The following is a 15,111-nucleotide window of genomic DNA, read 5'->3' as shown; positions in this document are numbered from 1 at the left end:
AGAGAGAGAGAGAGAACAATCGAATGAGGTTCAATTGAAGTGGTGGGTGCAAAGAACCCAAAGGGTGGGTGCAACTAGGGTTTAATAGAAAAATTATATATAATATTAAATATATGTTTTATATATTTCCCGTAACAAAATTTTATATTAGAAAATAAGCAATTTGGAGTGGTATTCTTCTAAAATATCACCAGTTTGGTTGTATGTCTAGGTAGTTATCCTTAATAATGCAATTAAATATGATATTTGAGGTGGATGATCATTTTTTTTGTTGAGTCATGCTGGAGTGACCTCAAGATTGGACCCTATATGGCACATCTTGACGTGAAAGTGGATAGGAACAATAGATTCTTTTTCACTTAAGGAAAAACATCTATGGTTCCCATCCACTTTCAAGGTGTGGTATGTGAGGTCCAATCTTGAGGTCACTTCAAGTGTCACGCCTCTGATTTAAGATCTAGATTTTTTCAAATTTCGAGGGTGAAGTAAAAAATAAAAATAAAAAAAATCAAAATCAAGATCTTCAAAGATTAAATATGATATGGATTTCTTTCAAATAATTTCGATAGAATTTCTCTTAAAAATTGAACTTATGAAAATTTTCACTTGTAAAAAATATACTTGTATAATAAAAATCCATCCACTGCATTCCAACCTTCATATCATAATGAATTTGCATTACTTAAAAAAATATAACTATAATTACAACATGTTCATGTACATAGATCAACTACATATCTCATATCGATCAACAGTTATCCACATTATAAACATTAACTATCATTCTCTGGACATATACATACAAATAGACATAATACACATGATTCTAATATATACAAAGAAGTTTAAATTACACAAAATAGTTTCATTAAACTCTAATCTTGCCTCACATATAATAAAAATAGTGTTCATCATCCTAATCTTGCGATCCTTCTATATAATATTCTCCATTAGGACTATGCATCTCGGTAGTTGGGACATCCATATTGTTTTATTGGTAGGGTAAGTAACATGGAAGTTACTTATTAGTAAACTTACATTTCAAATTAATAGTCCTAATATAAATGAATAAACAAACTAATCTATTATAAATAATGTAGATTTTTTAAATAAATAAACATAACAAATAACACTCAAAACATGCAAATCTTTAATAAAACAGTAACAAAATATCTTCATCTCATAATAAAATAAAATAAACATAAACATATCATAAGAATATCAATCATGGTGGTATATTCGATAAGAATGATAAGGTACACGACCGATACAAAAATAACAATCTGTATATCGATGCTCTACTACTTAACCAGTGTGGAACTCACCGTTAGTTCCTGCTTTTATGATTAGTCTGGCAATTTACTATAATTGGTTAATCGTGTTTTCCGGCTCAAGTTAGTCATTGATTTCTAACGAAAATCAATTGTTTGACTACTATTGACTGTAAATGATCATTTGACAAACTAACTTCATCATACATCTATGGTATGCATGAGTTCTCAATAATTTAGTCATTTACGAATCATCTTTACATTATAATTTGTTATTTTTCAATAATGATAAGATATGAATTTTTCAAATTTTAGATACAATAATATTTTCAAGTAGTATCCCATACTATTAAAGAGAATATCAAACCCTTATTATTCTAAATTAATTGGTTGTTTCTGGAAGGATCTACCGATTAATTTTATAGGCATTCATCATCCTATTAATGGATAACAATAATATATATATATATATATATATATATAATTCAAAATTTATTTGAAATAAATAAAAACATATTTACAGGTGTGATAACCTTCCCAAGCATTCTAGAATTATAAACATGCAGTAATATATCGAAAGTACTAAATCACAAAGCAGTAAATATGCAGGTATACCGTCCCATAGTTATCATCCTAATTGCATCTTATGTTTTATTATATAATGCTCAAAATCATTCTAAACCTGAAAATTCTTTAATACAAGTACATATAGCTGAGAATCTCATTATCGATTCCAACCAATCAAGAATTTCAATCTCAATTATAAACAATCGAGACTTTTATTCTCCATTTCAAATTTAAACTTAAATATTTCATTTTTTTAGCAAATTATTATCCACTGAAAATACACTTTCAAAACAAGTCATCTTAATCATTTTTAAAATGAACACTCTATGAAAATTACTAAGAAAATCAATTTGTTTCAAATTGATTTTCTAATTATCCTTACCTAAATTCATTTATTTTTATTTTACGATATTAAAATATTCGAAAAAAAATTATAAAATTAATTATTATATAATTTAATACATGAATTTTAAATTTAAATTATAATAAATTTGAAATTAACTATCAAAATTGAAAAAAAAACATAGATTCCAAGGAAAAATATACTACGAATTTGAAATTATAAGTTTCCTGCCTTCGCAGTTGGGTTTTACGCGTCTCAACAATATTAAAATAACTAATTTTCTCGGTGATTCAACAAAATAATCTGATGATTAAATAGATATCGACATTGTGGATATTTTGTTTTTTAGTGTTAAAATCTTAATTCACATTTAAAACACGTTTAATTCTCAATCGAAGATAATGTACACGAACCCACTATCAAAATCCATTTGTCTTTGTTTTTGTTTCTCTCGCAATATGAATGAACATTAACTTATATTATAATATATAATAATATAATATATTATATTATAATATAATATATTAAAGGAATACACCTAAGTATCTAATCTATTACCACATTTATAAGTTATAATATATTATAATATTATATTATATAATATAATAATATTTATATTTATATTAATATTAATTACACCTTACCCCTTTAACACTTCAATAATTTCAAATATATTCCTCTTATATAAATATTATAATTAAACCCAATTTTACAATAAAATTTTATTATAATATTTTTAAAAATAAAAAATAATTAAATAATATATTTTTTTCATATATTTTTCTTTTCTCCGTTATGTTCGTTATATTAGATCAATTTGAACTGTATATCTCGAATTTTCAAAATTCCTCACTGATTTTTTTATTTTGACCAAAATATCTCTTACACGCTAAGTTTTCTTGATATAATTAATAATTTTATAATTTATCATATTAAACTCGAATTTAAACATGTTGACAGTCTAAACTATATTTTTCGATGCTTTTGAATTCAATGGTAATGTCTATTTCACCAAAAAAATTTCTTATAAAATTTTGAATTTTATCTACTTTGACTAAATGTTCTAATATTTCGATCATAATTATGGTAAAGTTCATTGAATTGTAAATTTCATTTGTCAAATTCTTTTTCTAGCAAATTCTTATTTTAGATCGATAATACCATGATATATATATATAAAAACTTAATAGAAAAATAAGTCAATATAATTAACTTAATTTCTCGATATACGTAATAAATTTTCATGGCGTTACATCAACATTATTTTATTTTGTCTTATTTTCATTTGTTATTTTTTGAAATAGAGCAACCGTGGAAGACATTAAAAGTTGATTGTTCATATAACAAGAAATTTTGAATCATGGTGTAATTGCTTTTCAAAGTCGCAACATCCAACAAACTGGAGATTTTTATTTTATTTATCACAGGGTATTCTCACACACTTTGGGATGAGGTGGGACTAGTCCATACGGTTACACACCCCAACCCACCCCATGGTGTGCAATCCCACAGAGATTTCCCTACGTGCAACAAAGTAAATCAAGAGGCCCACCCAATTTAAAACACACGACTAGAAAATGCAAAATCTGATTGCTAGTTTTACCTCTGAACCACCTCTGTACGGGTTAACTCTGACGAATTGAACTCTTACAAATCTCTAAACCAAATATCCCAAGAGTTACTCATCGAAAGAATAACACCTAATTATAACTCCTTATATGCTTGCATTTCCTTTGTTTTCTATAAACATTTTTCTATAGCAGATGCCTTGTGCACTTAGCCTTTTAAAGCATTGGGGTGGTGGCCAACAGGGGGTGAAGGGTGAAGTGATTCGAACTCAGGACCTCTGCTTTCTTTCGCACGATCCCATCTCACCAACCCCTTGTTTTTTTTTCTAGAAACCATGATGATTCATGACATAACCTGTCCAAATGCAAGACAGTGAGTGGGTTCATGTTAATCTGTGCAACCCAACCTTCATTACCAAACAAACCCCTTCAGAACCAAAGCAAAATCAGAGGAAAACTTCTAGGAAGGATAAATATGGACTGGCCGGGAAATAAGGAAATATCAAAAGAGAAATATTAATATTTCATTAATTTTGGAATAATAATTGAGTTTGATCCCAAGAGGATGTTGAATATTGAAAATTAGAAAACAAGGGTACCTCACAACATACTAACCCATCAAACTTAATTAACACTCATGTCTAAAAAACTCGAAATTTACACAATAATAAAGCTTTTCTCCCACAATCTATAACAAGAGCGGCCGTTCAGAAAAAAAAATATTTATAAAAATGAAATTAAAAAAAAATATTGAAGATCCCTCACCATAAACATTGAAATGGTTTCCCGCTTGATTAAACTTGTTTAACTGCAACCTCGCGAACCAGGACAGCACAGGCACCCCTCATGAATAGAACGATACCACAATGAGCAAATAGGGTACTTCTTTCCCATTAACTTAAATATTTCCCTCGTCCTTCAGAGATTCCTTGGTGCACAAGTACAACACTCCAGTAGTCTATTTCTTCCGTCTTGGACCGCCAACTGCAGTAGGTTCCACCAATGGACCAGACCAATTTTGAATGGGTCCTTTTGGGAATGTGAACGTTGAACTATATGGAACATGAGGAGGATCAAAGGAAGGGTCAATGTAATGTGAAGAACCCAAAGGGAAGCCAAGCGCTCCATCTTGGTGTGGTGGAGGAAACTTCTCACTCTTGCTCTTTGCATTTGCATGCGTAATCAGACGTCGTCTCTGTTTGAGAAAAATATAGCAAACAAATTACCAATTTTAAGATAATCACAAGCATGACAAGTAAAACAAAAATTGCAGGACAAGCAGTAGTTTAACATACATCTAGATTGGCTTGAAGCTCTGCATTGGCAGCTAGAGCAGGATTTGCTCTTGCAGCTCGATCACGTGTGCGGGTTTTCTTCATGTCACCATTGGCTTTGCCCCCAGTAGCTCGAAGCCTACACAGCACACAAGTGATTTAGGTCACAAGATTAAAATGAAAATCAAAATCATGCAGCATCTGATATTGCTGGAAGGAAAAATTAACTGAGAGAATATGATATGTTCTATAAGAAAAAGTGATTGTAGTAATAACAGCAACAAACATTGTGTTGGATCAACTTTCTTTGTTAAGACCTATAGTAAAAATGCTATTATACTTGAGAACTGTAATACTAACAGCAACAGAGTAAAAAATCTAATTTGAATCAACTTTACTTGTCGACATTTACACAATTAGGGGTAGAGCTAATAAAATAAATAAATAAAACTCAAAAAAAAAAAAAAAAGAACGAAGAAGTTGAACTGCAATACCAACTGTAAAAGGAAAGTAGGCTTGGTTATGGCACCTGAAGTTGCCACAATCAAACAAGTCAAAGGTAATCTAATGGAATATCAGATCACCAACTATGATATGTGATAACAAATAGATCCCAATCATGGAACTAGAAATCCATTCCCCTACTGGAAAGCTTCACTCAGAGGAGAATGTGAACACTACACATATGATACAATGTTGATCATTGACTTTAAGTCAGATACTGAAAATTCAAAGAAAAACTATGCCATCATTGAAAAATTCTCTATGTATTTCTCATGGATTATTTCAAATATATATAATAATAAAAATGGACACAATATGGAAGTTATTGTCTGTACCATGTGTTATCTCCTTGGATAATTTTTTCAAAATTAAAAAATTATGATATTATTTTTTTTGTAAGCTTCTCATAGTCAGATTGGCATACCACTGTTCTTGTAAGATCTGGAATGACATTTTCAAGGTTTAGCATGCTTCGTAGAAAAGAAAAATGAGACCCACCAAATCTGACTCAGAAGCACAAACAATGTTAAAGGCGTACATAGTGGAAATTTAGTAATCCACAAACCTTCTAGCTTCTTCATCCCGTAATTTAACATCTATCTCCTTGCTTGGAGGATATTGTGGGAGGCTTGAAGGCTCACATGCGTAAGGTTTGGTTGTGAAGAACTACAAAAGAGAAAACAAGTGGGTCATGGAGGATGAACTTCGAGAGAGTCCACAGAATAATAGAGTAAGAACCATCAAACTTTCATGTGGGTAAAACATTCAATACAAAATTAAATGAAAAATAGAACTGATGCCTTAACGTCTAAATTTCATCCACCAGAATTATAACTTACATACTCCATAGGCCACACTCTTAAAGCCAGTTGCACAACCAGATTATCCATCACTATATTGTGCTTTTATTCATTAATGCTGAGAAAATATCAGAAAATGAAAGGTTACAGATTCAGATTAGAAAAGAGAGCTTCTATTGCCACACTAACTTTTGCTAACACCCCAAGATGTATGCTAATTTTTTGGTGAATTACATATGAATTGGGTGGCGTTAGCAAAAGTTGGTGTGGCAATAGAATCTCACTAAAAAAACACCATGTTATCAGCGGGTAAGGACATGCTTGTTTGCTGGTATAGGGGAGGATTTTTGTGGATGAGGCTCCATGGAGAAGAATTTTAAAAAAAAAATTGCAATGAGGAAGGGCCAAAATTACAAGAGAGAAGGTGACAGGAGCTCTCACAACAGTGCCAAAGAAAAGACAATATAAAAGTGGCTTAAGACAATCTTCAACAGAAGGGTTATAGAGAAGCCCTTTCTAGGGGTGAAAAGATCCCAACAAGCACCGCTAGCTTTCTTTCGAGCCTAGACAGAACCATAAGCTAGAATATAAAACACATAATCCTCAAGGTGCTCGACTCGATCCAGACTCAACTCAGAATACTGCTATTTCATTAACACAATCATTATTATTGTGTTAGACCTAGTGCTCATTCAAAAAGGCGTACTCTTAAGCCTTGAGGTATAAGCTTCACATTTTAGGAAATTTAAGTGCCTCTCCCCATACCTTCCCATTTGAAAACATTGCTCTAGACTTCCTCATTTAACATTCCACAAATAAAACATAAATCAAGTAAAAGACGCAAAGGTGTGATTAGCACAAAAGATAAAAGCATCATCCAGGACAGTAGCATCATCACAGAAAGTAAATAATAGAAGAGAGCAATTAAAACAAAACAGAATAACATGAAAGCTTACTTCACTCCTCAATGCAGCAGTGGCAGTTTGGCGTTCAACTGGATCAATTGCGAGAAGAGTTTCAATTAGTGGCAGAGATGATGGTGGGAAATCTTTAAATGTCTCTGCTATGCACCGTTTGTAAGGATGTTGGGGCTTAAATATGGTTGCATGTGGCAGTTTTGACTTTTTCCAATATTCCTCAGGAGGGGAGCCACATAGTTTGAAAATCTTATGCAGTTGCTCCACCTAAAAGAGGAAGAAAACAGTTAGCACAAATAAATATGTTAATACCAGTTTCAAAAAGTTAATTATGCACTATAATCAGTAACAACGCAGCGAAAAATATAGAATGATCAAAATAGTCTGCTTTTAGCCTCAACAACAAGGAACCCACACATTCACATTCACGTTCAACAATAGATTTATCTATTGTACATAGTATGGATTCTAGAGTGGAGGACAAACTGAAAACAGGATGAAAAAATCCAGGATGCCTAGACACTAGAGCATGCAAATGGAGGCAAGTTTGTAAATCAATGACCTTGAACAACATACCAAAATCATCAGTTATCAGCATCCTATAAAGAGCTTCCTCATCATCAGAATTGAAGACTCATACCAAAAATTTAGGGTTGTAGGCAAAGAGCTTCCTGATCAATTAGACAATATTTTCCACCAGGACCAATCCATCCAATCATCAAGATTGTAATTTGTAGCAGATAAGGATGAATGTTTTGCACAAATGATAAAACTTCCATTGTATTGTGTTCAAGAAGTTGATTTGCTTCTTCAAGCAAATAAGGATGAAGTTTATTTGTTTAAATGGTATTCCAGGCATAAAATACAACATTCTATTCCAGAATAAAATACAAAAAGCATTCTAACAGTTTGGTATGTGCTTTTCTAATTTTGGGGATAAGAACAGATAAGGTGCTTAAAACATATGTTCTACGTGGAGGCAAAATTTTGCCCACGTAAGAGTGGAAAAAAAATTTGTGGGGGCAAATAAGAGTGCAAATTAATTTTATGGGGGCAATAGCGGCAGAATTTTTTATCTGTCGCAATAGATCATGAATCCATATGGACTTTGAAAATTCTTGTGGGGGCAACTGCCCCCACTGTAAATCTGCCCAGTTCTACATTATAGGGAAAAAAAACACAACCGGTATCCCATTAAATGATCATTATCAACAAAAAAATGAAATTGGAGAAATTGTGGCAATGAAATAAAAAAATGATTAGGCCCAACAAAAGAAGTTAAGAGAAAAATAAATAATAAATAATCAGAGGATTTACCTCTGTACGGCCAGGCATGATAGGCTTGCCAGCCAATAGCTCAGCAAGAATGCAACCCGCGCTCCAGAGGTCAACACCAACACCATAATCAGTAGCCCCCAAAAGAAGCTCCGGGGGTCGATACCATAGAGTGACCACCCGACTAGTCATGGGCTGCTTATGATTAGGATCAAAGAAAGACGCTAATCCAAAATCAGCAATTTTAAGTAATCCTCCATTGTCAAGAAGGAGATTTGAACCTTTGATGTCACGATGCAATACCCCTCGGTCGTGACAGTGTTCAAGCCCTGATAACAGTTGATGCATATAACATTTTACCTGCCATGCCCAAAGTAAAATAAGAAGAAAAAAAAAAAAACTGCACCATGAATTCCACTTGACCATTTCAAGAACAAACCTGAGGCTCAGTAAACTTAATTTCTGGGCTCGCAGCAAGACCAGCTAAATCATGCACCATGTATTCAAATACAAGGTACAAACTACACGACATCCTCGAAGTCACCAATCCCTCCAACTTTACAACATTTGGATGATCCAATCTCCTCAATATGAGAATCTCTCTAGCCATAAATTTCACACTCTCAAGTTCCAAATTATCAAATCTTACTTTCTTCAATGCCACAATTTTGCCTGTTAAAGTATCTCTAGCTTTGTATACATTACTATATGTTCCTTGCCCAATCTGAAGAAAATGGAGGAATCAACCACATTAACCATAGAAACAAAGTTTGAATTCAGTAATTATTTGGTTAGGGGTTCAATTTGGATAAATTCCAGAACGTTTTGCAAGAAAATCCAAAAAAAAAATAATAATAATAATAATTGTGGAATATAAAAATGATATTTTCAGGTTTCATGACATTTGAATGTTAAAGTTACCACATTTTGTGATTAATTGATAAAACACTACTTAATTCGTCAATCCACTAAAAGTTTTAGAAACTTTTCTGACAAAGAAATTAACTTTAGAAACATAATCAAATTGGGGAAAAAAAGAATCAAGAAGAGACTCACCTTATCAATTTTCTCAAAAGTATCGGCACGGCGAGGCGTCCACCCATTGATCGCCTCACCAGCAACGGCCGAGAGCCAAGATGGCCATCCAGCTGCAACTTGTTCTCCATGAACATTCTTGGGGGGATTACTCAACCTTGGATTCGGCCTCGACCTCGACCTAGACTTTTTCCTCTCACCCTGAATATTCTGATCTCCATCTAGTTTCTCCTCTCTCTGTTTCTCCCCATTTTGCTCAACCTCACAATTCTCGATCTTCGAAACAACCAAATCTCTCTCCTTCTCTCTCACCTCTGATTCAACCCCAGCCGAAGCAATCTCTCTCCCAAATACACAACCCATCTCTCACAAATCCAAACCCTCATTTCTCAACACATTCTACTCTCCTCCTCTTCATCCAAAACCCACTGATCATTGTAATTCAGCTAAACCCTACTTAACGAAGAAGAAATCCTTTACGATTGATAATTATAATAAACCTTAATTCAGGAACCCTAGCTTTTTTCCCGACAAAGTACAAGAAGTAATGATTTTGAGTTCACCATGATTTATGGCAGTCAAACTAAACAATGAATTTCGAAAGTGAAATAGTGAAAAAAAGATTAGCTTTATTGGTGATTAACGAAGATCTGCCATTCAAGTTGCAGAGAGAGAGAGAGAGAGAGAGAGAGAGATTTGTTACTTGGAATTTTTGAGTCGCAATTAGTTAAAAAAGACAGATCAATTTGTAGGGTCGTTGAGGCACTCTGTCCCCTGGTTCTGCTTTTTAACTCTTTTGAGAGAATTTCCAGATCACCATTGAAGGTCAATCCAACTCTATCTTTTTTTAGGTTATTTAGAGATACCCCTCTAGTTTTTTGCTAATATTTGAAGTAGCTCCTGCTTCTCTTGACCTCAGTCTTTAGAGAAGATTAATAAAATGACCTAAATACCCTTATCTTCAATTTCTAGCAAGAAAACAACCCTTGTTTTTAAATTAAAAAAATAAAAATAAAAAATCGATTTTTTTTAACAATTCAGCAGCTTCAACTTCTTGAAAAAATGACTTAACTTTTCTTAAAATCCTAACTTTTTTCTAAGATGTGTGGGTTGAAAAAGGTTGAAGACAAAAAAGATAATAAATTTTGCCCTAGAGGTTGAAGATGACATGTTTTAGAGAGAAAAATCAGGGATTTGGGTTAGAGGTTGAAGATGAAGGTATTAGGTCATTTTCTAATTATATTCCACAAGGGTATCGGACATATTTGTCAAAGAGTCGTGATAATCTGATGATTCCCTTCAACATACACCCCCATCACTGAACCGGAGATCATTTGCCTCAAGATACATAAGAAAAAGATTTATGCTTTTGCGTATCCCGAAGCAATTGATCTACGATTCTATGATGGGGGTGTATGTCAGAAGGTGGAGTCAAGAAATCATTATTCTTCATCAAAATGTGGAGGTTCATACCTTTCCACCTTTTAATCAATATTAGGGATACCATTGTGTTTTCAAACGATGCATACCCTTTGACCTATATTTTGTACGACCTAAATGTCTTGATCTTCAATTTTTAAGCAAAAAACCCTTAATTTTTCTCCAAAAAATTCATCATGTCCAACCTTTTCAAGGGAATTATTTTTATTCTATCATTTCTTTTTCATCTTTCTTCAATCCATCATTTTCAATTTTGCTTTAATCTCTTATACAAAATACTTGATTTGTAAGGTCATTTACAACATTCTCTTAGAGAATACCAAGATAAAGGGGGGCATGACATGAGTTTGGAAACATAGGCGTATCTTTAATTTTGACCAAACTATGAAGGGGCATGTCTAAATCAGACAATAAAATTTTTTAACTTTTGAGGATCTCAATCAAACATGCTCTTAAGATTTCATGAAAAATACAGATTTTATGGAGATTTGCATTTGTTTTTAGAGATCTATAGTTCAATACAGTCCCAAATATCTACATCACTAAGGAAGATAGGTGAGAATATGTTGACAAAGGTAAGTATTTCTCAATTATTAATTGAGTTTTGAAAGATGGATACCAAAAGACAACGTTAGTTAGTAAGTAGGATGATTAGTCAAACTTAGACTCCTAAAACAACACTTTGAAAAATATTTTCCTTATATAAATCTTTTAAACTATTATTTTATTAAATATCTAACATTTTTTTTAAAATAAAATTAAAACTTCGAAAAAAAAAAATGTTTCCTTTCAATCAAAGTATCATTCAAAATTTTGATATGTATATTATCATCATATCATTGTCATTGTCAAAAGATCACATGTCGTGGAAAAGAATAGTTTTTTTTTTCTTTCTAAAACTGTGAATGATGATTAAAGTAATATCTCTATAAAGACAATATTATTAAAAGTGGATCTTAAATTTTTATTTTTGTTTTGTTTTGTTGTTGTTGTTACTGAGGGTTATAAACCCCTTGAACTTACGTTCGACTAGTAGGACCAGATGAGCTAGGGCTTGGACCAAGGTATATGGGTCCCTCCCCCGGGCATGTGCAATACCCACACATCACACACACCAGGTAAGTGAGAGGGTACGTACACCCTCGTAGATGAATCTTAACATATTTATATTTTTTGTTAGAAAATCTTTTGATCTCTATTTTCAAAAATACAATGTTCGTGGCCACTTTTCTTAAAATGATTTACCTGCCTTGAGGTTGAAGATGCCTGTCTTGTAGATAAAAATCAAAAGATTTTGACTACATATTGAACATAAAGGCATTTAAGTTATTTTTTATTAGTTTCTCAAAGAAGATCAAGGTCAAGGGCATGTCATCTTTACTAGTATAATGAGACAAGGCGGAGTAGAAGCGATTTGAACAAAAATTTGGATCTCACACAAGAGAAGGTGTAGTAAAGTGGTTTGACACTAAATTTGGGGTTGCCACAAATGCCCCCACTTTTATATTGAATTTAATATAATCAAAGCCATTTTGGTAATATTAAAAAAAAAAAAAAACTAGCAAAATTGCAACCTACAAAATTTCCTTAACTATGTAATCTTTAAAAATACTTTATTTAATATTTTAGATTACAAATAAGCCCTTTGCACATGCCACCTTCTAATATATTATAATGGCAAAAGGGATATTTCATCAAATACTAATCTTAAAAAAAGTAAAGTTTTATTCGTGTATATGTCATTATTAAATATGCATTTTGGGTATTTTAACAAGATCTATTTAGTGAAGAGTTTGTGACTTTTTAAAATTGAACACAAAAAAACAGAGTAATTTCATCAGAGACTTTCAAAATATTGGAAGAGTTCTATCGATTCTAAAATAAGTCAATGTGTAACATGATTCACATTTGATATCTCTAACAAAGGCATGTTTCCTAGACCATATAGTCCATCCTACCATATATATAAGTAAAATAAATAAAATTGTAACTTGGCTTATATCTTTCCCCATTCACATATCTTCTTCATTGATCTTTAACATTTGAAGAGAAGAGATCCAATACAAAGGTTTTAATCTCCTCCAAAGATCCAACATTGGATTTGTCGCCAACAATATCCATACACCTCCGACCAACATTCAGTTTGTCAAGAATTAGAAGATGTTTGAATATGAATAATTGGAAGAGATGTATAGATATTGGTGACGACAAACCAATACTGGAACTTCGATCACTTTAAGCTAAAATCATCCAATACCTACAGGAAAGAGAAATGAAACTATTCGTGAATTAGCATAATAAATTATTATTATTTTAAAAAAAATTAATTAAAAGAAAACAATATTCAAATCTTTATAAATAAATAAACAAGCGTAAAAACCTATATGCTGAGAACTTTATAAAAAGAAATATACAAATATATATATGGGCCTCGTTCAGCAATAAACATTTTGGCAAAACATTTTTGAAAACATGGGTTAGAGGTTTTGGAATGGGCTTATTTTTGGTGAGGATGATCTCTACGGTGAGGAGATCATCCTCACCAAAAATCAGCCCATTCCAAAACTTCTAGCCCCATGTTTACAAATTGAAAAATCGTGGACTGTCCATTTTTTGTAAATCATTTTTGATGGGGTTAGAAGTTTTGGAATGGGCTGATTTTTTGTGATGATGATCCCCTCACCGTAGAGATCATCCTTACCAAAAATCAGCCGATTCCAAAACCTCTAACCCATGTTTTGCCAAAATGTTTATTGCTGAACATTTCCCTATATATATATATGGGTCAGGTTCAAGGGCCATATGAGAAAACATATGTAAAAACTTTTGTTTTTAATAAAATTTTAAAATATGGGTTAGAAATTTTGGATTGAGCTGATTTTTTGTGAGGATGATCTCTATGATGAGAAGATCATCCAAAAAAAAAAAAAATCAGCCCAATCTGAAACTTCTAACCCCATTAAAAGTGATTTAGAATGTGGACCGTCGATTTTTTATCAATTTTTATCACTAATTTGTAAATCACTTTTGATGGATTTAGAAGTTTCTGATTGGGCTGATTTTTTGTGAGGATGATCTTTTCATCATAGTGACCATCCTTGCAAAAAATCAGCTCAATCCAAAACCTCTAACTCTTATTTTGAAAAACGAAAGTTTTTTCATATGTTTTCTCATATGGCCCTTGAACCGCCCCCTATATATATATATATATATGGGTCCCGTTCAGCAACAAACATTTTGGCAAAACATTTTTGAAAACATGGGTTAGAGGTTTTGGAATGGGTTTATTTTTGGTGAGGATGATCTCTACGGTGAGGAGATCATCCTCACCAAAAATCAGCCCATTCCAAAATTTCTAGCCCCATGTTTACAAGTTGAAAAATCGTGGACCGTCAATTTTTTGTAAACCATTTTTGATGGGGTTAGAAGTTTTGGAATGGGCTGATTTTTGGTGATGACGATCTCCTCATCATAGAGATCATCTTCACCAAAAATCAGCCCATTCCAAAACCTCTAACCCATGTTTTGAAAAATGTTTTGCCTAAATGCTTGCCAAAATGTTTGTTGCTGAACATTTCCCTATATATATATATATATATATATCGCTAATCAAAATAATATTCTCACAGATATCAAAACAAAAACTACAACACCTATGTTCGAGAGATGATAAAAACAAATTTTCATTATACTATTCAACAAATTACCTTATTGGACTCTATAAAAATAATTAAACATTAGAAATTATTGAAATAATAAATTTAATATAAATAAATAAAAAATGAGAAAAATCATTTAGAAACAAGTATTCTGAACCTAGGACTGTCAATGGATAAGATTAGACCCAAAATCTGATCCGTTCAAATCTAAATCTATGTTTTGGATTCTAACACAGATCCGATCCGATAAGGTTTCGATCTAATATTTTATTGGATTGGATTTGAATTAACATCCCATAAAATGATAGAAAGACTTATCAGACCAATCCTAGATCCGATGCTGAATGGATTGGTACCAAATCAACCCCGATCCAATTTGAACTTGAATGTATAAAAGACATAATAATTCAATATTGAAGAAAAACCATTGAAAAAGAAATGATCGTGTACTACTTTAT

General features: G+C 32.2%; 1 protein-coding gene across 1 annotated transcript; it reads right to left on the bottom strand.

Moving 5' to 3' along the window:
* Positions 1-4,249: 4,249 nt before the first annotated feature.
* On the bottom strand, positions 4,250-10,301 carry LOC147395932 (putative serine/threonine-protein kinase At1g54610). The gene is made up of 7 exons (XM_086450280.1): positions 9,576-10,301; positions 8,959-9,243; positions 8,562-8,879; positions 7,284-7,511; positions 6,093-6,193; positions 5,045-5,162; positions 4,250-4,944 (listed from the first exon to the last, which is right to left on the bottom strand). Exons 1-7 carry the CDS (start codon positions 9,915-9,917, stop codon positions 4,708-4,710), a joined length of 1,629 nt encoding a protein of 542 aa, XP_086306406.1. The 5' UTR covers positions 9,918-10,301; the 3' UTR covers positions 4,250-4,707.
* Positions 10,302-15,111: the final 4,810 nt, after the last annotated feature.

Source organism: Akebia trifoliata, chromosome 8 (genome assembly GCF_017979445.1).
Source record: "Akebia trifoliata isolate Shusen 1 chromosome 8, ASM1797944v1, whole genome shotgun sequence".
In the NCBI taxonomy this organism is placed as follows: domain Eukaryota; kingdom Viridiplantae; phylum Streptophyta; class Magnoliopsida; order Ranunculales; family Lardizabalaceae; genus Akebia; species Akebia trifoliata.
The sequence above is the reverse complement of the archived record's forward strand: the minus strand, read 5'-3'. Positions and strand labels throughout refer to the sequence as shown.